General features: G+C 46.7%; 1 protein-coding gene across 1 annotated transcript; it reads right to left on the bottom strand.

Moving 5' to 3' along the window:
• Positions 1–6,804: 6,804 nt before the first annotated feature.
• Positions 6,805–25,837, bottom strand: LOC144151389 (muscle-specific protein 20-like). Its single transcript, XM_077682427.1, has 4 exons — positions 25,647–25,837; positions 16,910–17,034; positions 9,527–9,731; positions 6,805–7,133 (listed from the first exon to the last, which is right to left on the bottom strand). The coding sequence occupies exons 1-4, from the start codon at positions 25,695–25,697 to the stop codon at positions 6,954–6,956; spliced, it is 561 nt and encodes a 186-aa protein (XP_077538553.1). The 5' UTR covers positions 25,698–25,837; the 3' UTR covers positions 6,805–6,953.
• Between the last annotated feature and the right edge of the window lie 630 nt (positions 25,838–26,467).

The following is a 26,467-nucleotide window of genomic DNA, read 5'->3' as shown; positions in this document are numbered from 1 at the left end:
AGTCGAGGACACATCTTACCTCTACTACGGGAAAGCGGCTGTGTTGTTATGGAGAAATAAAAAATGACAAAAGGCTCCTGTGCTTACACTCAACGATGTAAGGGTGTCCCGAAAGAGGTGACGGCACTTCCGTGCTTCCAGGACCGAGATATTTTAGCGGCGCTTGAGAAGTAGTCTTAAGTACGCGCACTGGAAACAGTACCTCAATGAAGAATAAGAATTTATAAAACAAGTGATCGAATGAGCCTTGACGTAATCAAACATAGCTTTGATGGTGATATTGCCGGTATTCGGTACTAAACTAGGCCTTAAAATAGTAGTCTATTAAAATTTTAACAGTCCTGAAATGTCAAGGCCTGAATAGGGGAATTTTTGGTCAGCCTTTTTAGTTAAAATCGCTTTTAAAAACTTGAATGCATGAACGCCACAAAAAGGCGGGCTTTCATGCAATCTGAGTATAGTGAAATGTGCGCCGGGTGACATATCCCGCTAGTTTGAGCTCATTCGATTCTTTTGATTGCCAAGCTTCGGAACTTGATAGAAAATTGGCAGGGAAGCTACTCAGAACAAACGGTTAATCAAATTACTTGTGCTGATGCTTTAAGAGTCTAACACCAGACATATGTGGTTGATTGCACATAGACTGTCGCATATAGCGTCTTTGAGACAGCCGCTTTCCGCGCGTTTTCAGCTGAGGGACGTATTAGATCCGTGGTCATGCCCGATACGTTCCTCGTGCACGATAAAAGCTCTGACCCTGTACCTACGAAACACACGTCTTGACCAGACACTGTAAACGACTGAACGCCTTTGAGCACATCGACAACTTCAGCACCGCCACCATTTTCAACATCAACGTCACCACATTCCTCTGTAGTAGCAAGCTAGGCATCCCAGCTCAGCTTCCATCGCCAGACACAATAAAGGTTGTTTTCTATCTCTCTATCTATCTCTCAATTCCTCTGTGAACGTAACATTTATTTTAAAGCGAAAGCTTTCTTTGTGGAACCGAGAAGGTTCTGTCAAAAAAACAACTGCATATTTCCTCATAGACCTGTTAGTCGACCGAATAGCTCTGATAACCGAAAAGCTCTTACCGAAAAGCTCTAGACACGCCGTACGCGCTTGAACCGGACTTCCATGCTGTTGAAACAGTTACTTGAAAATCGCGAAAAAGGAACGGTTCTAGATAACACATACACGCATCGATCATGAAGGAGTACAATAGTAACCTTTATCTCACAAACCACGTATCGGTATATATTTAGATCGTTCGGCCCGCTGCGGTGGCTCAGTGGCTAATGCGTTGTGTTGCTGAGCCCAAGGACGCGGGTTCGACTCCCGGCCGCGATGCCACTTTTCTGATGGAGTCCAAAAGCGAAAACGCTGGTGTGTTCGAAATTTCGGCAGACATTCAAGATCCTCAGGCGGTCAAAATTAATCCGGAGCCCTCCGCTACGGCGCGCCTCATCGCCTGTGTAGCGTCGCTGCGTTAAACCTCATAACCAACCAATCATTTAAATCAGTGTTCCTGAAATGGGGGTCCATGGGCCCCAGAGGATCTGCGAGGTATTTTCAGGGGCCCGCGAAACCATCCCCGATGCACTCCTCGAAACCTCTTACCGCATTCTTTCTTATTTTTGCTAAACCTCGCTGGAAAGGAGAAAAGGTGGCTCGCTGTAGGACTTTGGCGTTAAATTTCTCCTCGTAGCCCATGTTTTAAGGTTGGCTTCTCGCACGGCAAGCTAGCTGTGTGGAAAAGCAAAACGCGCAAAAGGCTGGGTGGTTATTGGTTGCACGAGCAAGTTGTTTGGCAATATTACGCGCATAAGGGTAAAAGTCAGGCATAACCGGCGGGAATTTAATAAGTATGTTGGCTACCTAAGTTGCAAGTGAAAATTGTTTGACATTATGACACAGTCAACATTAGTTCATCGTGTGTCAGGTGTGTAGCAGGGCCGGATGGGGGGCGGGGGGGTGTATCGGTGCCGCGGGGCTGTATCGGGGGTGTATCGGGGCCAGCAAACCACCCCAAAATTTTACAATCGCCGCATCTCCCCCTTGTTTAGTCTTTTTCATATGTACACGCCGAATCGATATATTAATGAATAAAAACAAAATAAATACGGCAAGGAAGAAAGCTGTCAGGGACATGGTGTTGGACAGGCTCTTTTTCTTTTTAGTTGTTTTTTTAACGGTGACTTATAACCCCCCCCCCCCCCCCCCCCTCCCCACCCTCGAGAAGTATTTATGGCTACGCCACTCTCGTAAGGTCCCCCATCACTTTTGAAAGCCCGCAAAAGGTCCTCGGTACGTTCATGGTTGAGAACCACTGATTAAGGTCGTTCGTAGACGTTTACTTAGTGCACGAAAAATGGTCGCATCAATTCGTTCTTCGTTTGCGATTTGGGTCTTTGAAGGTTTGGCGATCGATTGGACGCAGTTTAGGTGAAAATTGGACGCACATCTAGCAAAGAGTTTGACGCACTTTTGGCGCAGTTTTGGTGTAACAAAGCTTTCGCGCTTCTCTCAATTTTCTTTAAGAGGGGATGGTAAAGAGTTTCAGCAATTCAACTTCAGAATTTATTATTCAGTATCACCGCCGTAATTGTAGTATTTTTGTAGTATTTGTACGCGCTCTCTCTCTCTCTCTCTCTCTCTCTCTCTTTGCCCGTAAATATGGCTACCTAGTTTCCCCATAGATGCAGAGGAGCACGATTATACGACATGGCGTGCGAATAATTCCTTCTACCTAGTTTCCCCATAGATGCAGAGGAGCACGATTATACGACATGGCGTGCGAATAATTCCTTCCATTAATCACGGGCAGTGGAAGTAGATCTACTTCTCCCCGTCAAGGACGGGACGTATATCAAACTCGTGTCGGTATTTCAGTTTGACACTGGAGTTTTTGTCTGCCCGTCTGTTGTAGCTATCAGACGTGACACAAATAACAGTGCATTCTTTTACGCAAACGCTGTTTGTACAACTGTGTGTGCATACGGATGCAAAACACTCATCGGTACGCTGCAAGCTGTGGAACATAATAAGGCGACGCCGCAAGGTAAGCTTTAATGAAACCGTTGACCACAAGGAGGACATTGCGAAATTAAAGCTCGCCTTGTTGGCGAAATTTTTGTTCCTCAGAGTTTTAATGGTTTTCTTTTAGAAAAGGTGCCGTGCTTCCCATGCGATCGGATATAAGAATGCAGCAGTGAAATATCCGCTGTAGCTTCAATACCATCTTTTAACTGCTCAGCACTTTTTTGTCTTGTCTCATATTCCCGAAGGAACAATTGTTTGAGCTGTAATGTTAAGTGTATTCTAAACTTTGATCACAAGCTTTTATTCTTGTAAAGTTTGGAAGTTTAGAGGATTGACGTCCCGTTTTGATGCTACGCTAAGCGAAAACGCAGAAGGCTCCACATATTCGAAACGGAGGATATGCTTGAGATAGAAGAATATATTGTGAGCATTACTTCACTTCTCTTTCCGTTCTATAAGTCGTCGTAAAGATTTCTCCGTCATAAACCAAAAGTCCAAGGGCGATTTTATGTCGAAACAGTTGTCCTCTACATGGAAGCTCATTAAAACTAGGACACATGGAGCGACATCCTCGTACGCGATGTTTTAAAAGTTTAATATACTCGAGAGAATTAGAGTGGCTTAAATCTACAGGAGGGGCTTCAGTCCTGCTGCCGCCACCAAAATGCTGCTGGGGCCGCCGCCAAAAACAAAACCTTAAAATGCAGTAATGGTCATAGTGTTATTCATCACCTCGCCCCTAGTTTTAGAAAGGAGGGATGACTTGACTTTCAGGTTATCAGCAGCGAGATAAATGTATACCTGTGTGCAGACCAGAAGGTGTTAATACATACATCTACTTCTGAGATAACAAAAAGGCGCGCCTGAATGGTTTCGCATAACGTGACGAATGGCTACAAAACTATCGCACGGATATGTTTTTTATCTTCTGCATCACCTGACGAGGGGCTCACAACTGTCTGTCGTATTACTACTCGTAACAAAGAAGTAATGTTCGAGTACACTCTGACGACAGCATGAGAGCATGGTACTCCTCATTCCCTATGTATGATGGCAAGTATGAACCAGGCCGGGTTCATACTGCTGCCGCAACTGTCGTAATAACTTTGCATAATGGCGTCATTTCACGTCTCAGCCAACTGAACTGCGTGACATGCCGTTTTTTTTTTAATTCCATAGATCACGATATGGCTTTTGCGTCGGTAGTCTGAACATAGCCTAAGGCCGCGTTCAGACTACGTGCCCTACGTATGCATCGTTCGTGCGGATCATAAGCGCGAATGCAAAAAACGCAATGGGTTTGTTCAGACTATCGTTGAATTGAGCGTAAAGTACGCAATGTTTGCTGCTTGCAGGGACGTAAATGATCGAGGTTCCGCAACTTTTATGGCAAGCACAGATGCGACTGTTACGGCGCAGCCGATGGGAAGAGCAGTTTCCGTTTTCACTTTCCCGTCACGGGCCTTCCGGCCTCCCCAGATGATTGTTCATTCAGTGACCGCCATCGCAGGCATCCGCCGATGCAACATTGTAGAACAACGCCGTATCGCCAGTCCTCAGCTTCGCAAGATTGTGGGAATTTCCGTCAACGGCTTTATCGAGGACGATTTCACTAACCTACATTCTTCTACGACGCCTGCGTTTGCGTTGGTTAAAGCGCGTATACGATGATAAGCTTATTTTGGGCTTGAAGAGCCCCCACCTCCGCTAACAGCCGCTTGCTGATCGGCGTCATGCTCAAAAATGTGAAACGCAGTCCCCTACAGCCACCGGTGATTGGCCAGTCATAAAATTCGTATCTTTCAGCAGGGCTCAATCTGAACATAGTCGTTTGCTAGCTGCGTATACGGAAGTTCCAGCCGTTGCGTAGATTGCGACACATACGCCACTTACGGCGGATGTGACTGTAGTTCGAACGCGACATAACGTGCAAACAAGAACAACGTCTCCGCTCTTTTCTATGCGTTTGCCGGCCGCTTTATTTACTTGTGCTCACATGTTTTTTTATCTGGCAGCAATAAATCATTCGCGCTCCTGCAAAAGACTGTCAGTGAAGGTTTTTTTTTTTTTTTTTTTTGTGATGAGGAAATTTTTGGGAGGCTGAGGAATGGGGGCCACGCGTGCGGCCAGACATAGAACGCCCTTGGGTGCTGCACGACGACAAGGGTTCATGCCGCACGGCAACCCTCAGGAATACCTTTTTTACGACAGTGGAGGGTATATTGAAAAATTCTGCATGCCCCCACCCCCTCCACCCTAACCCGAGCTCATTTCATACTACTGCCTTTTAAGCTCTCAGCTGGAACATGAATTCAAAGAGCGTCATTTTGCAATTTTGGGTGATAGCCAGAACAGTGTAACCCCTGAGCTGAAAATCATTCTGGAAATGCATACCAAACACCAGGTCAATATTATAGAAATGACCCTTTCTCGTCGTAACTGTGGCGACAAGGTTAAAAAAACGGATTTGAATATTTGATTCCGCTGACCGGCTATTAAATGGGCATCAAAAATATAGTGATATTGCTGAGCGCTGTAGGTGCACCTAGTTTTATAGACATATTCATTTTTTTCAAAAAAAGTAATGCTACTTTCATGGTATTTGTTTTTATTTCCGTGTTTATTCATTGGTATTCTAATTAGATTACACTTACTCAGATGTGGTAGTGTTATGACTATTCAGTTCGAGCTTACAACAAAATTAATTCCAAGTTGTACTTGTCTGAAACACTGGGTTTTTCATAATTGTAAACAGGCAGTTCCATCTTCATGCGGTAAGTTTAATCCAAGGACAGAATGTGCTCGCTTTGAAACACGTATTTTAGACGGATGACAGAAAGTATATAGGCCACTGGAGGCATCACTTCGCAGAAGGTGCGCTCCAGTTTGCGGTCACCTTGGTGGACAACTTAAGAAGCAGTCTAACTAGACGTCTAAAGGAATAGAATTGGAACGGCGCCGCGGTCCCATACGCAACACCAACGCAGACGACAGCCTCGTAGCAGACAAGTTAAGGAACGCAAGCCGCATGTTTCGTAAATAATATATCGTTATTAATACAAACATTACGTGATTTAAAAATAAAACAAAGTCACATTTACTACTAGGAAATTATACTAAATATTTCAATAAAAGAACAAGTGCTTCTGTTTCAACATTAAAACGCAGAAAGGTGGCGGTGGCGTCACTTATCAGTTTATACAGGAAGGAAGCCTGCATCGTTGCTGACTTCGATGCCGCCTCCTCGAAACAGTCTTCGTTGACTGCGTCGTTCGAATTGGAACGGGGCTTAACGGGGTGGGCTATCCGCGAATAGGGTAACGAAGCCGTCTAGAAGGGAAATTCGACACACCCAGGGACACAGAGACGCAGTAAGTAATCGCGAATGTCTCGCGCTATGCAGTGAATAGAGTCACAAATTTTATGATGACTTTTTTATTCCACGTTTATTTCGTGCGTGAGTGTGTCGTTCGTTGACATCGCACCCTGACGAGCACAGAGCTCAGCACCACGGAAGAAAACATGCAAGCTACGGTCGATTAGGCATCGCGATACAGCGTAAGCTTCCTGTCTTCGTGATGTAGCTGTGATTTACTTGTAAGTCGTCTAGCCGAGCGTGTCGATTTTTAAAAACTGTTAACACAACTTAAAACGGCAGTGCTATGCCCTATAAAGCATTGTTCCCACGGTTCTACGGCGCGCATTGTAAAATGTTACAACAGAGAAAAGCACTTTGAAGACAGAACGCTGAACAACAGGGTTAGCATGGCTGGGTTTTAGGCACGCTACAGAACGCTTCGGCAAGTTTAAGAAGCAGTCTGGAAAGGTTTCCGAGTCTTCACTCTAACGAGTGTCGTTTATGAGCGTGTATCTGTGTGTGTGCTTGTGTGTGCAAGGGTGCACGGGTGTTACATGTGCCTCGTGTTGCCGAAGTTGATACCGCTAGCGTTGGCGCCCTTGTTGGTGCCGTACTGGAGGTTGATGATGCCTTCTCCCGCCCGAAGCTGCTGCTCTGTGAAGTTGCGCTTGTTCTCCTCCGCGGGCTTGGGTCCGAGGCAGGGTCCCTCGTACTCAGGGTGCAGATAACACTGCGCGCAAAGATTACGGTTGGCATCAGTCACTGCCGCAAAACAACAAGCACAAAAAACGAAGACACTGACTTCTTCGTGCCTGTGGGGGTAACCTTTGAAAAAGAAAACCAGAACTACTAACAAATATATGAACACTAATATTTTTACCAGAAACAAGAATCGAAATAACCTATTTATTGAAGCAAAGTATACCATATGAATAAGTTTCATACAAAATGACCAAACATTCACAAGCATCAACACAAAACGAGCGTTAAAGGGACCCTGCAACACTTTAGATAAGCGCTTTCACTCTTTCCTTCGCGCCTGTAACCATTGCGAAAGCTTTCATTATGGCCAGCGCGGAGCTGCAGTGTGTGATTTGCTCGTCGCACCAGATACGCCTTCCATTTCTGCTTTGTTTTTGCGGCTTTATTTTTAAAGTGTCTATCGAAAAGCGTTCATTGCTGCAACTGAAGGAAAACCGGAAAACAGCCGCTGCATGGCCTCAGTGACGTAATTCGAGCCGTCGAAGAACGTCAAGACCAAGAAAGAGAGGAAAATCTTTTGAGCGAGTTTACTAGTTATCTGATGGGCATATAGCAGTAATTTTTGGCTGAGGTACTTTGCGACCCCCTAATCTAAGTATTGGGTGTGTTGGGTGACTACGTTGAAGATTTCGAAAAAAAGTTGAAAAAAGTGTTGCACGGTCTTTTTAAATAAGCCAAGAATATTTCTTTTTTATTTGCGGAGCCCCTTAGGGGCCCGGCTTGTCGTCGCACCTCTTCCGGGGTCACGGGATCTAGCCACCGCAGTCCCGCACTCGAAGAGAGGCTTCGAGAAGATAACCGATTCCCCTGGTCGGGATCTAACCTGGGTCTCTCGCTTTATGAAGCCGATGTCAACCCCAGAGGCACATGCTGCTTATATGGAAAGGGTTGGGGGATTCTCGCGCTGCGCCCTTGCCATGGAGGCAGCCGATGCTAGGCCGCAAATAAGTACACAATTGTACAAGAAAAGGAGGAATATCCCGAAAGGACGTATTTATTACCCCAAAGAAATGAAATTTCAATCTATTGTCTATTTACAGGTCTTTTTAGGGGCTGCGGCGCCCTCTTGACTACTTTCGGTATCAACGCCAGGATGATACTGAAATTAGTGAGGGCGCCACCTCCACTCTGGCGAATCACTGCTTCGCACTTTGCAGCTTTCAGATTGAGTGAAACTGCTTTAATTTTGATGATAATCTTTGCGGATATTTTACATTTACGTAGACTAACAATAGAAATCTTGAGATTTAATTTCTTTTTACCCATTTGTTCCTTGGTGGAACGGGAAGTACTGCTTTTTCCACAGGCGGGTTTGTTTAAAGACCAATGTGCACAAGCGCAAGTGTTGCCAACCAGCTTATTACTGCATACTAAGGCGCAAGTTGAGATAGACGATGCGAAGAAATTATTTCGAGAATAAAGTCAACATTTTTGTTATTCTTAGCTGCACATTTGAGCCCTCCAACGTTTGAGCTCTGGGAGTGAAATGAATCTTGACTAAGATGGGTTTGCTTTCTCCTTTGAGGACACTTCAGATGGACGGCATAGTATTCTGTCATGAAGCTAGCCTTCAGCTGGGAAATCCTTATTGAAGATTTGCCACTGAAACTACGAAGTTGCGTGTTTCGAAAGAAGTCTGACCCGGATAATGGATTAACACGACTAATCACTCGAGCTGCGGTTTAACAATTATGTACTAAAAATATTTGTGACGGCAAAACACGAGGTGACTTGAAAATATTGCTGCGGTAAATACCCAAATAGTTAAGGGAGCTCCCGCAAAAAGATGGCGGGCCTGAAAATTTCTATTTAAGCGATACACCGTACCCTATTCAATTCAATCTTCACTTTCAACAAAAAGTTGCGGGTCCCGCAGGCGAAAAGTGACCGTAAAGAGCACTTGAAGGAAGGAGTGGGCAGCAGCAGTGTTCTGTTAATATTTTAGGGGCAAAGCCCCTTAGGGGCTGGGGCTGTTGGCGTCTCCTATCGTCGTGATCGCGTCTATGTAGTCACGGAACTAAAACACCTGGAAACTCGTTTACGCCTCGCGCTAGAACGTAACGCGTGCTAAAAACACCAGGACGCTCGTTTTACCAAGTCTCGCGCTAGAGAGCTTCGTGCTTCAAAGATAAGAAAACTTTACAGCAAAGCTGTATACGTCTACCCCAACGGTTTCATCTCCGTAGGCAAAAACGCCAAGGCGCCAAGAATACACTTATGCACTGCATGCTTCGCCCCTCCCCAGGTTTCACGTTAGTCAAGATGGTCCCAGATTTTATTATATAAAGTTGTTTGAATCGAACTGTGGTGGGGGACGAGGAGCACCGTATACGGAAGGGCTGACGATAAGTGAGCACGTACCGCTCTTCCCAGGGCCAGGATGCACTGGGAGACCTGTGGGATGTTCCTCCTCTCCCAGAGGTCGACCGTTTGGAAGACGTCGAGGTCCGGCACACCCCAGGCCTTGGCGGCGTTCTGGAACATGACGATGTTCTCCATCTTCTTGAACTGGCCGCCAGTCGTGTTGATCTTTGGAATGGATCCCGGGCTAAGGGCGTTCATCAACCTGCGAACACATGACCAACGTGCATGTGTAGATTAGGGCTATTGCATAGTTGCGCATTGTATAGTGAGGGTGTATAGTTTCATCCACTGGGGCATAGAAAACAAATAATATTGCCCTCCTGATGGGCTATAGGTTGTATTTACTAGCGAGGCACGCATGCGGGGAACGATGTGAGTGCGCCGTCACTTGTTACGTCGGGCTCCGCAGGATGGCGGCACTTGTCCGTGCTGAACACGTGATGTGTGTTGGACGTTCCAAACTCTACCCCACCGAACGCAAAGAAATGGTTCAACTCCATTGTGAGTAAGATTAATAACATTTCTGCTGACACCACCGTTGAGAATCGTGTTGAAAGGAGCAGACGACGCACGCCGGTGTTTCTTTTTTTGTTTGTGCGGCGTGCGGGCGCAGTGGCACAAGCCGCGCCATGTACGTGGTGCTTCGGCTATTTCGGTGGCCGTTTCCAGTGTGGCCAAGAGAAGAAATTGGCAGCTAAACTTTTCTGTGAATACCATCTACTCCGGGTATTCAAAATTAGGCTTTACGGTTTTTTAAACTTAGGCACTGGGAGGCACGCGAAGACGACCTGTGTAGATAAGTTATTTGACAAGGGGACACAAATAGCGGTGATAATTTTCGCTCTCCGATGCCCAATTAACTAAAACTGAATAAACCAATCCTTTTGTTGACTGCACTAAGTGGGTATGCTTGTATTGAAAAGTTACAGGCAGTTGTGTTTCGACACGGTGTCACTTGGAAAAATTCTTCTAGAATGTCTGTGCTCCGAGATAACCGTCTCCAAGTTTGAATTGTCCTTCCCATGATTGCGCATGCAAGAGAGATAGGATGGGCGAAAAGCTCCTCCCTGGTGTGACGCGGCTGTTGCGGCTGTTGCGCTGTCATATATTCATCTGGCCAGCCGAGAGGGGAAGTTGGACACTTATAATCTTTGCCAATGCCTCCGCTCCGTTGTCAGACCAAACTCTGCGACCAACAGCCGCGTCACATCAGGGAGGGGCTTTGCGCCCATCCTAACTCTCTTGCATGCGTAATCATGCGAATGGCAATTAAAATTTGGAGTCGGTTATCTCGGAACACAGACATTCTAGAAGAATTTTTCCAAGTGACACCGTGTCGAAACACAACTGCCTGTAACTTTTCAATACAAGCATACCCACTTAGTGCAGAAGTTTTTCTGCCAGTACAACCTGTTGCTGGACGCAGCAGAAATTTGGAGTTTTGCTCTGTGTTCCAGATTTGGGTTCTCAACTTCAGTTTTGTTCACGCATTTGTAATGCAGTGTCATTAAATAAAAATGGTTGTTTGACTTGTTCGGGAAGGAAGGAAACCGAACATGCACGTTCCATTAAACTAAACAAAGTACCCTACGTTCAATTTCAAACGGCCATCTGCAGACTCCCTTGGTTGCATTGCATTGCTGTAAATAATTACTAATGACAGTTTTACGACGACGGAGACAATGCCGTAGTCAGCGCAGGTTTTTGGACTCTGGGGTTCAAAAAGCGCGATTTCCCAAGCACGTTGAAACCTTTGTGCCTTTTCGGGGCCATTCTGTCCCCGAGGGAGCGCAGAAGGTTTTTTCACCGCTGCTGTCACCACAAAATTGAGTCTACATTTTCTGAGCCGACTACACTAGTCAAGGTTTAGCTCTAAGCAAAGGGCACAAGACGCACTGCATGATGTCATTCGCAAGCGTGGGTGACCTTAATACATTGCAAACGAAGCATACAGTGATCGACCGTCACGTGTCAGCAAGACGGTGCTAAAGAGAGCGAAGAAGGTGGAGCTGAAGTAATCTCTTTGCCAAAGTGCATTTTAGTTTTTTTTCTGAATGAGTACCATTTGAATGAACAGAGTGCTCTTTGTTCGTATTTTTCCTTCAAGACGATAATCAGCAAAGGGATAAAAAACAATGTTTCAACGTTATCTGGGTGTAAACAGTGCACACTGAAGCGCCACTTAAAAGCTAGCTGAAACATGGTTTCACAAGGGTAGTTATCAGTATTATGACGGCGTGACATGACTAATTCCTGTCATTAATTCAACAGGGCAGCAGGATACGCTGACGGTGAGTTCCTCATGTTCAAATCCAGCCATCCTTGCAAAACACTGCGCTCCGCTTTCCACTCTTAGCATGCCTCAGGGTCTGATCTGTCCGAGAATGCTTAGCTTGCTTCACTGAAAAAAAAAAAAAGGCAGCAAGAAAAAAGAAGGGCCTGGCAGTGGCGGTACTGCTCTTATTATTCATCCTGTCGCGCAGCAGCCAAGGCCTCTCCGCTGGCACAGGCGCCGGAAGGGTCTCAAAATGCGCATGACCCTCTTGGATTCCGACTCGGAGACTCCGAGATCTGTATCGCTCTTATTATTACGACGGCCTCTGGAGGTGCTCTTTCCCACGACGTCCCTCCTGTCCACCCACTTTCCCGCACCTGTTGTGACGAATGCACCCGCACGCCTCGCCCGCCTTCCTTGTCAGGACGCCAACACGGAACACGAAAGTTGGCTGAGAAGCCCGGTGCTGCTCATCCCGCAGATCTGGCCGCACATACGAAAGCCTCTGGGAAGGCCGTACAAAAATACGACACTTATTCTTCCTTGCTTGTGTCCTTCCTTGAGAAAGGAGGAACTGTAACCAAGCGTAGGGTTTATTGTGGCACGAATGAACCTTTAAAGCACGTAATGTTGTCACAGTGAAGCTCACCATCCCTTTACCTGTGGTCTTTTGTGTACGTCGCTCTCGTTGTTAACAACAAAGAAAAAAAATTGAGGAACGATCCTTTCCTGTAGAAGTCGACGGCCACGCAAGTTGTTGACAGTAACACCAGTCACAAAATATGGACTAAGCAAAGCTCAAAAATGTTAAACCACACGCAAACTTTTTTGCAACTAACGCTGTGAGCTCACGTTGAAAAGATCTGGGAAAGTTACCCGGCATGATAGATGACGGCCGTCGCGATATGACTACTCTTGATATGCTGAGGTGCTCTCTCTGAACCCACCGTACCTCGTTTCTTTTCGGGCTAAACTTGCTACGACTTGCTGGCCACCGGTGGCCACGGGATCGACGACTGGCTCTTCACGTGTTCGTCACCAGCCTTGAACGATCTGTGTTTTCAGGTTGTCCCATAGTCTTCTCCCGGCAGGTCAGTACATATGGGTACCATCTTAGGCCTTGAGCGGATGTCTCACGTTCACTCACTAAAATGGCTTTACTTTTTCTTGCACTCCGGCATTCGGCTCGTTTCCACGTATACTTCTTTCTTCCAGATCTTTTCAGCACACGTGCGCCACAAAATATAATGGCCGGAGACAGGTTAGCAGCTTCACTGACAACCTTCTTTGGAACACACCAGTGCGTCGTGTGCACGGTTATTCTGTCTGAAACAGCACAGCAAATGAAATGCCCCTTACCCGAAAATTCTGGCGTCCGGCGAGAAACAGCGATGGTTCTGAGAATGACCGAGGGCGCAAAGTGAGCGAAATTAAAAAGAAAGTGGATGAATTTTGGTCTGGCATTCGAACACCAGAACTACTGATGCGAATGGACCACGCATGCTCTAAAACACGGCCCATTCGCGGATTTTAACTGCAGGTAAATCTAGGGAATGCATTGCGGCCGTCGAGTCAAAAATGTGTCAGAGCCACGCAGTGATGCCTATTTGAACGTTCCAATTACAGAAGTAGCGAAGCATGTTCACGCTAATAGCGTTTATGTAGGGCTCACAAGGGCAATGAAAATGAATCTAGAGGGGAGAAAAAACGACGCAGAGGGAAAATTATAAAATGGTAATGAGACGAAATCAATGAGATCTCTGGAAACTTAACTTGTAATTTGAGCGCCCTTCTGCCAGATGTAGCTAAGACGTTTTCGGTAATAAACTATATGTAGGGCTTATACGGGGGTTGGGCCAAGCTTCTCAGATAGTAACAGGAGAAGAAAATGACGCAGTGCGAAAGTGATGATACCGATATGGTAACTTGGTACCAACCAACCAACCAAAGAGCGGACCAAATTGTCCCACTGGACACGCTTCTGCTGTGGGTGCCGTGTCTACTGGGATGAACGCTGACGGGGCTACCTTAGCGGCAGCTGTGGAGCGATGTTGCAGACGGGAGCACTCCTGAGAGGGAGATGCAAGGGAACGCGACAACGCCGAGAGGTGAGCAAAGAGGCGGGTGTTCGCTTTGGTTGGTACCATGACCAGCATATACACCTCCACCGTTACGACGCGAATACCACACGCAAGACATATATATTGCTGATGGCGAAGATATTCTCGCAACACTAGATGACGTAAACCCCACACATCTGTCATTGCTCACAGAATTTAAATGGTAACTTGAAATAAAATTCCATACTCTCGTATCCCTCACGTAAGTAGACTTAAAAAGGCCATGAAGACAAAACACAAGTTTTCTTACTTAAATAGACCATTTTGTCCCGATAACGACCACACCAATTTTATCGCGAACTTGGAACAAACAATGGATATACTAAGGAAAACATATCAACCAGTTCCTGCTTCCGGAGACTTGCCATGACGCCATAGAATATTGTTTGAACGATTGGCTGCCGCTGGTCTAAGCCACCTCCAAGAAGCATGACTGTGTGATTTTACTAGGGCATGTAGTTCCGTTTGATCGCATCACTTGAATACTAGTGGGCGATTAAGACAATGAAATCGACGTTTTCCGTCCTGACCCATATGACGTCATTACTACTCATAATATGTCACTCCACCGCGAAATGGGAGTTTTAATATTTCCTGCATGTTCTGATAAAAAGACGTTCTTCGAGCATGTAATGATATTGAGTTACTTACCAATGACTAGTACTTTCAAACTGAACAAACTCGCATTTTGTCTTTATGGCCCCTTTAAGTTCTCTGCTCTTTCTTTCGAACTTTTGTCTCTTTTTTCACGTATTGGTGAAAAAAGAGAAAGAAAACGTTTATTGAAACGTATTTGTTAATTTCGAGATTGCCCTCTGAACCGACCCATGATTTTCATTTCGCATATTAGTACTGAACGTAAATTTTGGTTACCAGAACAATATTTTACATCTTCAATGCACATCCCCTCAGTGAACATCTACTGTGTAAATGCCTAAAATTACTGTTCGCTTTTTTTGTAAAGCTGTGTTGTAAAAAGAAAGATGTAGGAATGCGGTTTGTTAGTGCTGCGCCACTAGCCTATGGCTCTATGAAGCCTTTCCTCAGCCAGTGAAAAAAAAAGAAGAAACCGCTGTTTGGGACGGTTGCGAAACCGACTTCTAGCACACAGTTCCACTCTCGTAGGACGTAATCCGTGGGGAACGTTCTGGATGAGATGCCTGCGCAGCGCGTGCTGCCGCGTGCGGTGCATGCTGGGGCGTTAGCGGTAAATTTCAAATCTGTTAAAACGAAAACCTTGACCTTGACTTTGGCAAAAACTTTCCTGCAGTAAAATGTGCTAACGCAGGATATTGTGTGGATGGCGCCACCAAGCCCCATGCCATGTTTTAATATTATTTTACTCCACCGTATAAGCCTGCTCCACATAAAGTGTGATGCATAACACATATGATTGGGTTGTGCAGATCCGTGTTCTCAAGAAAGGTGACCGATGTTTGGAGATATGAACATGCGCTCTTGAATCCATCGTATTGAGAACCAGAACACGTTTACTCTATCAATCCCAAAAATCAGAACAAAACATATAAAATTATTGCCCCAACTCAAGACAGCAACGTGACTGCCTATTTAGAAAGGAAACAAATTCTGTACATTGCTGCGGGCCAGATGCCTTTTATTTGTCGCACCCGATAACAAGCAGTGGTTGTGTTGTTTTTATTTTTACGAGTAGTCTATTATTACTTGTTTTATTTGTTTATCTAGTTTATTCTTTTCATTTCCCTCTTTCCTGCTGTTTTGTTTGTCTACTTTCCGTTTCCACCTCCCCGCCCTTGTCCCCAGGTATAGGGTGGCCAACAGATTGACATTCGTAAACCTTCCTTCCTTCCTTCCTTCCTTCCTTCCTTCCTTCCTTCCTTCCTTCCTTCCTTCCTTCCTTCCTTCCTTCTTCTCGCTTGCTGTACCAACTTAATCAAGGCTCCGAGCACTAAAAGATAACAAGACGATAACATTCTGCGTATACTTGTGGCAGTGGTCAGGAAGTCGATTTTTGGTTGTTTTATCTTCAACAGCAGGGCTGTTTAAGCTCTTCGTTGCGCCAGACGTCAACAGAAAAAATACCTAGAAAACGTTCAGCGCATGTGAGTGTACGTCTCGGGATGTTCCTTGCAACACGACATGCACCCACCTGGGGGATTGGCCAGGAATCGGGCGCAAGGAGGGCTAATGCGCCAGCTACACAAAACTGTCAATCAGAAACATAAGCATTTGAATGAAGAAAGAGTATACATTCATACATTCACAAGAGAGAATTGGTTTCGTCAATGAACAGAGACGTGCGCGCCACCTGTCGTCTGCTCCGGACGTCACATGCCACACTTTAACAACGCCGAGATCTCGCTAGTTCGTGCCACCGCCAAGCGGATCTTTCTTTAAATTGCGAGAGGCTCAGACTGCTTAGCTGTGTGGGCTTCGTCTTCTTCCTTCTGATCCTTCAACGTGCAGCTTCGCGTTTAAAGAAGGTCCTTCAACGCTTCTTGTGAAATTTGGAGGCAGCAGAACTCTCTCCGGTGCTGCGCCACGCACATGTGGAATGGGGCGACCAAAGAAGATCCGGACGCCCAAGGAAGAGGCAGCGTATCAGGAAGCGCACCGCGCTTCGAGGCGTGGATGTAATCGGCCACGAAGAACAGTAAGAAGTAGTGCAGTCTTCAACGGCGAGGGAGCACTCGACGAAGACTTTGAGGCGGCGGACGATGAAGTGTACGAGGACTGAAGAGGTCACTACGCAAATAAAGCTTTAATATACATTACTCCGCGTTTGAATTGGTCTTCTGCTGACGAGTGCCATACATATACACAAATTAAATGGTTCTCAGTGACTTATAAGGCGCTGGTCGAGTTTAGTTCAACTCGGCTGCAACATCAGGCATGCACGGTTGTGCTCGCTGGCTTACATTTTTGCGTACATTTACATCACTTTGGATGGTTTATCTTTTTGTTTGTTTGTTTGTACACGTCAAGAGCCTTTTATGCATTACTTACTTGCATAGAACGACGCCGTCACGAAGTACTTCTTCATACGGTGCCTGTGGTAGCCGTGCCTCGAGTACCTCCTCGATCCAGTCCAAGATCTGTGACTCAAGCTCAGGATCGCGCTTCGATGCGATCTGCGGGGATAAAAAAGCGGGAGTTGTGATGGTGCGTTGCTTCCTCTGCGTGTAATCATTCCGCGCACTTCGCCCCCAGCAAGCAATTTGCAGGCGTTCAGAGAAGAACACCAGCAACACAAACGCCCGGCATTCACGTACAAGTCACTACACGGGCGACATAAACTGTTTATATGATCTAATTCGCCCAGTTGAATTGTCGGGTACGCTTGTTGGCAACCACCTTGGTATCCCCGAACCAACCCCACACAAAGTTAACATAACTTACTTTGCTATGACCTGTCGAAAATGTGGAGCCAATGCCGCATTTCATGTCAGCTGGGTCCCCTATTACAGCAAGCAGTTTTGGTAATCCGTCATGACAGCTAATGGCACTTAGCTTTAAGGATTATAGGCAACGCTCTCCTTGACTACAATCTTCCCTAAAAGACTTTCTGCGAAATGCACGCACATGTCTCAGGTTCAAGATTAATCCGTCTACGTACCCCCAACCGTTCCCCATCCTATGAGCAGTGGGTGGCCTGCCTGAAAAGTCTGAAGACCCAGCGCATACTGCTCCAGAGGGCCTGGACTGCCAGCCAACGCAAGGGTATCTCGGATTAGGGACTCCTCCAGCAAGGCGGATGCCGTAACAGCCGCACCAACGCTCGTCAAATAAAAATTTATTCCTCCTCCTTACGTCATATTTATTCCCTGTAGGGTTGTCCTTGTACCCCACTCACATTGTATCTGGAGTGACCGCGGCTTTTCCACATAGCTTTAACGATAAAGAGGAACTCAATATAACCTTCCGACTCAATGAACGCGAATAGATTTGTTGCTGAGTCCAGGCTTACAAAAACGTCTGTGATAAAGTTGAAATTTGTGTTGACAGTCGACATTTTCTCAACTATATGTTCACCGTAATTTTCGCGCGCAAAAATAAATAGTTCTCATTTTTGTTTTCGGAGCGGCGCCAGGCCGTTTCCCGCAGATACAAAGTAACAGTTTCTTCTCATCCGCAGTCCTCAACCCTTAAATCCTCCTACGACGGTGCGCGACGAAGGAGCATCTTCCTTGACAGTGATGGATGCCCTTGGTCCTCCTAAAAGCCCGCGACGGGGCCTCTACGGAAGCCTGCCCTCCCAACGGAGCCGGAACTGATGCCCCGTGAGCTCTATTCGAGCAAACAGGCAGACGCATTGAACGAGGCCCGCGCTGACTCAGATCGGAGCGGAGGTGTATACAGAGCCACGAATCCCGGGCACAGCAGCAGTCCTTGAGACAAGCCAAGCCAGAGAAAAGAAAAGGGAAGGGGCAAGGCATCGCGCCTTGGCGGGACTCCAGCTCCGGTGCAGAGATGCCTGCGCTGACTCACTCATAAGCACGGAGAAAGAGCGCATGCCTCTTGGCTGCGTCGTCGGCGTATACGGCAACGAGGGACGCTGACAGCCAGGGGGAAGTGAGGAAGGAGAAAGCTCGCTTGGGATGTGTGTGGTCGCGACGTAAGCCAACAAGGCCACAAGGTGAGAACACCTGCCGCTATGGACTGAAATGGCTGTTAACAGGAGTTTCTTTCTGGTTCGCTTTGTCGAGCGCCGACAGTTTCATGTTGTCATCGTGTACAGGCGTTCACAGTCTTTCATCGACTTCTACTGGTCTTTATTTATGTTGCTGCGACACCTGCCAAGGCCTTGGGCTGTTCCCTGAGCAACCACTCGACTGCAACAACTCTCTGTTTTAAGAGTAACATCTAAGTGCTCACAACAGCCTTTGCCACCCATTCATTCCCAACGCTACCTACGAGCAGCGGGTGGACCGGCTAACCAGCTCGGATCTTGCGGAGCAAAAGGGAGTTGTCGCTACACTTCGGGCGGCCAACCAGGACCAGGGGATCCCGGACTAAGGACGCCCTCAACAGGGCTCTTGCCCTGCCATGTTAGACCAAATACTTGTTTTGAAGTTTGTTTACTCGTCCTTTTCGTCTTCGAAATTTTGTAAAAAAAATCTGGTTTCGAACGGTACCTTTACGTAGACGTGTAACCCTCTTATTACGCTGCAGAGCATGAAACATAAAAAGTGGCGAAGCTGATGTACCAAATGATGATTATTAATGGGAGATGAGCAAAGAAAGCTTTCGATGTGTCTGTGTGTTTGCTTATTCGGGAATTATAATAAAATAAAATATGCACAACACCAGCACAAAAAGAGGTGAGAGTCATGCCTTCTCACGTAAACTCATTCCTAAAACAAGGGATATGGCACTAAAACAGTCGCGCGTGGTAGCGTGCCTACATCACACAGAATATTTCAATTTATATCTCCACTGAAAATCTTCCCCAAAGAATTACAATTGTTTTGCGAGAAAATATAATGCGTGGGTAAAAGGCATGAAAAAATTTACCTCCCCTTCCTAAGAGAAGTTGAGAAAAGCGCGAGTGCTAAAAGTGCCTTCAACCTTTGCTGAAGGCGCGTCCAATAGATAGTCAAACCTCCAAAGGCCACAATCGCAAGCGAGGAATGATGCGACGATTTTTGGCGCACTAAGTGAACGCATATACGAACGATCTAAGTGCTTATTGATACGTAGTGTATAAAATAAAGGTATACTATTGTGTCTTTTCTTCATGATCGACGCAGGTATTAGTTGGGTCATTAATGGAACCGTTCCATTTTCGTGATTGTCAAGTAACCATGTTGACACAATGGAGGCCCGGTTTCACGCATGCGCTGTGTGTCCAGAGATCATATCAGAGCTTCTTGGTCGACCAAGATGTCTATAGGGAAATGCATGAGTGTTTCTGACAGGACGCCATCATCCCTCTAAGAAAGCGCCTTAAAAACGCACGAGAAAGGCATGAAGGGAGCTCATAGTAACCGCCAGTGCGAATATGTTCGTGATTGGAGTGTAGAACGGCGGATTCTAGCAGAAATGTGTGCATAAGTTAAGCACCACTGCGGGCAAGTCAAGAAAAAAAAGCCACATTTCGCCGTGGGGAGGAGCAGCAGGGGCTTCAAAATTTCAACAGCTTAAACGGCTGTTTGAGGTAAGTGGCGGATGCCTTTACTAAGTGCCTAGCACACAAATACTCTCAATCTATGACATTTCGGATTCCTATACATGCGTGGAGACTCATGTTGGCCGCAATTTCTGTTTTCCACCACCGAAAATACGGCGGCCGTAACCGGACATCAAACCCGGAACCTTGTAGACAGCACAGACATTCAACGTGGAGGCTTTAGCAACCATTCATACAGGTACGCAACAGCGTTAATAAAGCGTTACGGAAGCAGCCAGTTGCAACGGAAACAGCTGCCTTATTTTCCTCATGACCACTGCCGTTTGCGTGACGTCATTCGGACAATGCCTGTGCCTTACGAATTAACTGTCCACGCTAGCGAGACAAAACACCCCATCAGAACATTCCAAGATATTCACGGACCAAGATATGCACATACGCACATTAAGCAGAGGTTCGACGCACTTTTAGCGAAAGATTTCATGCGCTTTTGCGCAGTTCTGCTGTCAGAAAGCCTCCGCGCTTCTCACAGCTTTATTTAGAAACGGGTGGTAAAGTTTTTGTTCATCTGCCTCTTTAGAACATCGCCTGGCAACTCCACTTTCAGTGTCCCTGCTATAACGACGGAATAGTGTGTTGAGGCCGGCCATTGGACTCGTTTGTATCTCCAGTGTGTAAATCTAAACAAGCCCGGGCTCTGACTTTTTAAGGGTGCGTTCCAGTTTCCCTTTTAGACGGCTTCGTTGCCGTCATCGCGCACAGTCAGCCATGTTAAGCCCCGTTCCACTTAGAACGAAGCAGTCAACGAAAACTGCTTCGAAGAGACAGCATCGAAGCATCGAAGTCAGCAACGACACAGGCTACCTTCCTGTCTAAACTACTAAGTGACGCCAGCGCCACCTTTTTGTGTACTAATGTTGTGATAAATTCACTTATTATTTTTGAAATATTTAGTATAATGTACTAGTGGTGAAGATGTTTTTGTTTAGTTTTTAAATAACATAATGTTTGTAATAATAACGGTAATATTATTTACGAAACCTGGGCTTGCGTTTCTCAACATGTCTGCCACCAAGTTGTCGTCTGCGTTGGTGGCCGCTGCACTGTTCCAATTCTGCTTCCTTTAGACGTCCAATTAAACTGAATCGTAACCTGTCTACCAAGCTATCCGCCAATTAGAACGCAGCCAAGTAAACACACAGGACTGGTCTGAAGTCTTAACGCCACGTCGTGCATGAGAAATTAAACAGTGTCTCCGGCCATACTGTACACCAATTTGCACAGTAGAAAATGAGTCAGCCAGACCTCGTACAGCCATCGTGTAGTGCGCGCCAATTTCTACGCATGCTTACAGGAGGACGGCCTCCGGTAGTGACAGTCAGCTATCCAGCGGGCCTTGTGCCATGGTGGTAAAACAGACGCCAAACATCGACAGAGCAACGGAGCAATAAAGGGGCCCGCAGTGTGCACTAGGTCGCTGCACAGCTCCTGTCCCGCCAACTGGTAGGCAATTACTAGCCGTTCGCGCAGCTGTATTTCTAAAAAAATCCCTGGCCATCTTTACTAATGCGAAATCTGGGGAGAGGCGAAGCGTTCAGTGTATAAGTGTATTCTTGGCGCCTTCACGTTCATGCCAACGGAGACGGAAGCATTGTGGGATAGAGGTATACAGCTTTGCTGTGAAAGACCCTTGTCTTTGAAGCACGAAGCTCTCTAGCGCGAGGAGTAAACGAGTGCCCGGGCGTTTTTTCAGTACGGATTCCGAAGCGCTCCCGCGCGAGGCGTAAACGAGTGTCCCGGTGTTTTTTAGTACGCGTTAAGTTCTAGCGCGAGACGTAAACTAGTTTCCGGTGTTTTAGTGTCATGACTACATGAAATGACGATCATGACGATGACGACAGGAGACGCCAATAGCTCCAGCCCCTGAGGGGCTTCGTCTCTAAAACTCTTTTCTCGCTTGCCCCAGACACAAATCTCTGACGTGTGTGTGAAAAGCTGGGAACCTCGAGAAACAAAGAAACCGCCAAGACAACGCCAATACAGTCTATTTCCTTCCTGTCTGCTGAGGCTCCCAAAATAAAACCTCTTCTCAACGGAGGACTGACACCAGCCCCTGCCTAGTCCGTTGTGTTGGCCAACCGCAAGACGGACTGCCTTCGCAAATGAGTAGTCTGTGTGTGCACCTCTGTGTGTGTGAAAGAATGAAAGAAAGGAGGCGAGGAAAGTGGTGTGGACCACGAGGCGAGCGTTGTTTTTCCCTCGCCTTCTTTTGTGCCGGGGGCAATAAATAACTCCTCACTGACGGCAGCCTCAAAACGAAACCAAGCAATAACAAAAAAACACACACCCGTGCTGTGAACGGGGGGTGGAGTCGTTGACTGATGTGAGAGACTGCTGCGAAACCTGACACCTGAGCCGAGTCTAGACGCGAAGACAGCAAAACTGCAACAGAAGTAGCACTGAAAAAGAGACCAAATACCATATTTTCGAGCGTATAGTGCGCACCTGCATATACTCCGCACCTCGACTTTCAGCCCGCCGGAAAAGAAAATAATCTTGCGTATTGCCCGCACATTTGATACAGGAAAGGCTGCACCAAAGCTACTGCTCAAGCGACACATCACGTACTATGTAGACGGGAAAAGCGTATATTTTCAAGTAGAATACCCGGACTGCAAGGCGAAAGTCACAATTCACTAATAAATTTCAGTTGTTAGGGTGCGCTAGTCCTTGTTTTTTGTTTTTTTTTCCTTGTCCTTGTATGTTTTGCGCAATCGCTGCCGTGGAAGGCTTCGCCACTGTTCTTGCCTAAAGGCTTCACGGCACAAAGGGCATTGCCGTCACGCTGCACTAAAAAAACACCTCGCGTATTACCCGCAACTCACCTTTGCCACTGAAATTTCCTCATTTTTGTTGCGTGTCATTCGCGCTAGAATACGGAACAACAAAGAAAGAGTATTAAGCGTGTTTGATTGCCGACTAAACGAGTTTGTGTGATGAAGCTTTTTTGTCGACTGTCAGCATCAATGATGATAAACCGCGATTATAAGAAAGTAAACAGACGCTCCTTAAATCTATACGCCATCTGTTTGTTTTAATGCCGTGGTCGCGAAGGGGAATCGCATAATACCCTTCGTCAATGTTTCATAGAAACGCCGGACATAGCTGAGAAAAAAACACGTGTTAAAAGCCACCCACCTCAACAAATATTGATCATGTTGAGAACACAGGAACCGAATGAGCTTGATGCCTCTGTCTAGTTAGAGAACATCTTGAGTGTAGCGCCTCGGAATCATTTTTGGCTGTCCTTCGTAGGTGTAGGTAAAATACGGCATTTTTGATGAACAGACCCACAAAACTCGCGATAGTTCCATGAGCTCTTTTTGTATTGCCTTCACGTCCCGGCAATACCAAGTTTGATACCTCTACCTCCTAAACATTCCTGAATACCACCGTACTGTAGAACCCTCCAGAACGAATTAAATAACTTATGCGAGAGTCCCTGAAATGATTCGGATAAGATCATAGTAAAAGTAAAGGTCGTCATCGCAGTTCGTCGCATAGTGAACCTCCTACTCCAGGAGAAAATGCTACTCTTCCGAACCCCTGCGGCAGAGATATGGGTTGAATTTTTTTTTTACTTCTTACAACCTTCAGTTCCGGAATACACAAACCGCTGTGAGTTGTTTGTGCAATACCGCGGCCCTCCGCGTGTTTACACTTGCCCTCTCCTGGATCCGGCTTAAGCGTAAGCAGGCGTATACACCATAACAGCTGGTCTTCCGCATGCTGTGACCATGCCACAAAGGACGCTTTATAGAAACCACACAAAGACGAGATCGGAGACAACATTGCTGTACCGCATCCGAACGGGCTTAGCGAAGACCCCAGCTTGGCGATTCAAGGTGAGCCTCATGCGATCGCCTCTGTGTTCGACATGTGCAGTGACAGGGGATGTACACCATTATGTAATGTGTTGCCCAGAGCATGATGTCGAGCGGACTGCAATGCTGTCAGCAAATCGAAAGTTGGTAGCCCCACACACCACCCTGGACCACATCGTCTTCCCAAGGGGTCATTGGATGCTGCGCAGAGACGTGTCGCGCCTTCTACTAAGCTTTCTTCAGGAGACGGAACTCGCGCACTCGTGGTGAAAGAACCTCAACATAGAGTAATTAGGAGGAGCTTGGGCGGAGCACTTGCCGGCATATCCAGCCAGGCTAACCCCGCCTGATCCGACATAACAACCACCACCACCACCCCTCCGTCGCAACATGATGCGGTAGACATTGTTTCGACACTTAGGTAACAATCGCAAACAATGTGAACAGTGTTCTTCAGTTGTCTTGTATTCCTAAATCCGTAATGAGGTATGCCAGCTTTCTTACGTTGTGAGGTAGTTATTCCATTGGTTTTTTTATACTGACCCTCTAGTAGCTCGGTCGTTTGCCCACGAACACAAATGTTCAAGTGTGGCAAAACAATCGTCAACTACAGTGTTAATTTTCCCGGCCCTTCCTATTTTTCGTTGTATATTAACCCTTTTTAAAATAGTGCACGCGCTTTCATGCATTTGCGTTATTCATAAAACCACTGCCAAGCCCGAAGCTGCAGTCGAAACCACCGCAAACACATTACTCAGTAGTGTGGAGCATTCAGCAAGTATACCGTCGTATTTCAACCACACGCATGGATCTGTGATCACTGTTGAAGTTCAGGTTAAAGCTTTGAGGGAGCTTTCGCGATTCTGCCTGTCGCATCTGCAAAAAAAAAAAAACCCTCCTTTCATCCTCCAGGACTTACTTGAGTCTGTGCCAACACACCTTCGGTGACCCTCTTTGAGACGGGACCCAAAAATTAACATGAATCATTCTACCTCAAAGACAAAACCAATTTGACAGACATTTATGAATGAAACACAGTTGCACCATAACTTTTTAATCAAGAAAGCCAGCAATTCAGAGGGAGAAAAAGAGTGTGGACCTTGGATTAACAAAATAAAATAAAACGCGCCCTTTAATCAGAAATTTTCCTTCTGAATCCGAAGTTTCAAATCTTGAGCGATCTACGCACCTACCAATGCCCATCGTCGGTGGGATGATGATTTTTCTCGTAATTAGTCAACAAAGACCCCCAAGGTTCTTCTTTGATGTTATATATAAGCATACGTATATATACACACAAACCCCCAAGGCAGGCCTATGCTGCCGATGTAGCGCTTAGACCCTGGCAAGAACCTCTGCCAAGACTCCGAGAGGAACAACAGGGGGGACTAGCACGCTCATGAACTCCTGAATAAGCTTACAACAAACGTATTCGCTGAGTTAGCATTCACGATTATTGTTCAGTTGAACCTTCGATGACTCACTAATGCATTCTCACTTTAGGTGCATTTCGACGTCTATAGGTATCCCAGGAGTTGGGGTATGGTCACGTAGTAGGACTCTAGAACCCCAAAGTTTCTTGAACCCACAGGAGATCATAAGTTTTGTAACTGGCCGCTTCAAGCAAACAAGGAATTACGGGAGTAAGTTCTACTTCACGAAGAACTGCGGAAAGAAGTTCGTCGATGCCCTACGAGAAGTTTGCTTCCTTCAGGAGTGGTCACCTCACCTTGCTGGCTATCTGCGCGCTGAGACCGTATGCGGGACCCCTGTAAGCCATGGCGACACTGGACAGCACTGGCCGAAGTGGCGGTGGCGGAAGCAGCGGCGAGAGAGGGGCAGCCGACCAGCAGGGCGAGCGGCGGAACGGCGGGGCAACGGCGAGCCCTGGAAGACCACGACTGAGAGCCGCCGCGAGTCCGGGGCCTGGACCCCTCCTTCCCGCCGGGGCAGGGAGGGGGGCGAGGTGCTAAAGATAGCGCCACGCCGCAGCCGGAGCTGCCTGCAGGCACGGCTGCCTGCCTCTGAGCCACCCCTTCGCGAAAAAAAAGACTACCACAGGGAGGCGAGACCCGTCTCGGGTTCCCATAACGGGCCGCACGTCCTGGGTCCGTCAGGCTTTTCGAGCACCTTTGCTCGAGCCTCCCGCCGGTGCGCCTGCTAAGCAGGTATCCGGTGGGGGCAAAGTTCCCGCAACGGATGTTGACGAACAGCAGTGTGCCTTATCGGCTGCGTGTCTGCAGTTATATTGATACCTCTTATAGCTTCCCCCCTTTATTTTATTTTCACCCTCGGGTAGCCAAAACCTTATTTTCCGTTTGAGCAATTCATTTATATTAAAATGGGTTAAGCATGTGATACTCTGGTTAAATTTGATGCTTGGGCGAGTTGGTGTTCCATAATCTTGAATTCACAGCGCAAGCAAAAAACCAAAACGATAGGGAGAGCACGACACACAGGCGCTGCCTGTGTGTCGTGCTCTCCCTATCGTCTTCGTTTCTTGTTTGCGCTGTGAATTCAAGACTGTGATACTCAGTGGTGCAGGCCGAG

The sequence above is a fragment of the Haemaphysalis longicornis genome, unplaced genomic scaffold (assembly GCF_048455015.1).
Source record: "Haemaphysalis longicornis isolate Haplotype H1 unplaced genomic scaffold, Haemaphysalis longicornis Haplotype H1 scaffold_9, whole genome shotgun sequence".
In the NCBI taxonomy this organism is placed as follows: Eukaryota; Metazoa; Arthropoda; class Arachnida; order Ixodida; family Ixodidae; genus Haemaphysalis; species Haemaphysalis longicornis.
This window is presented reverse-complemented; position numbering and strand designations above follow the sequence as displayed.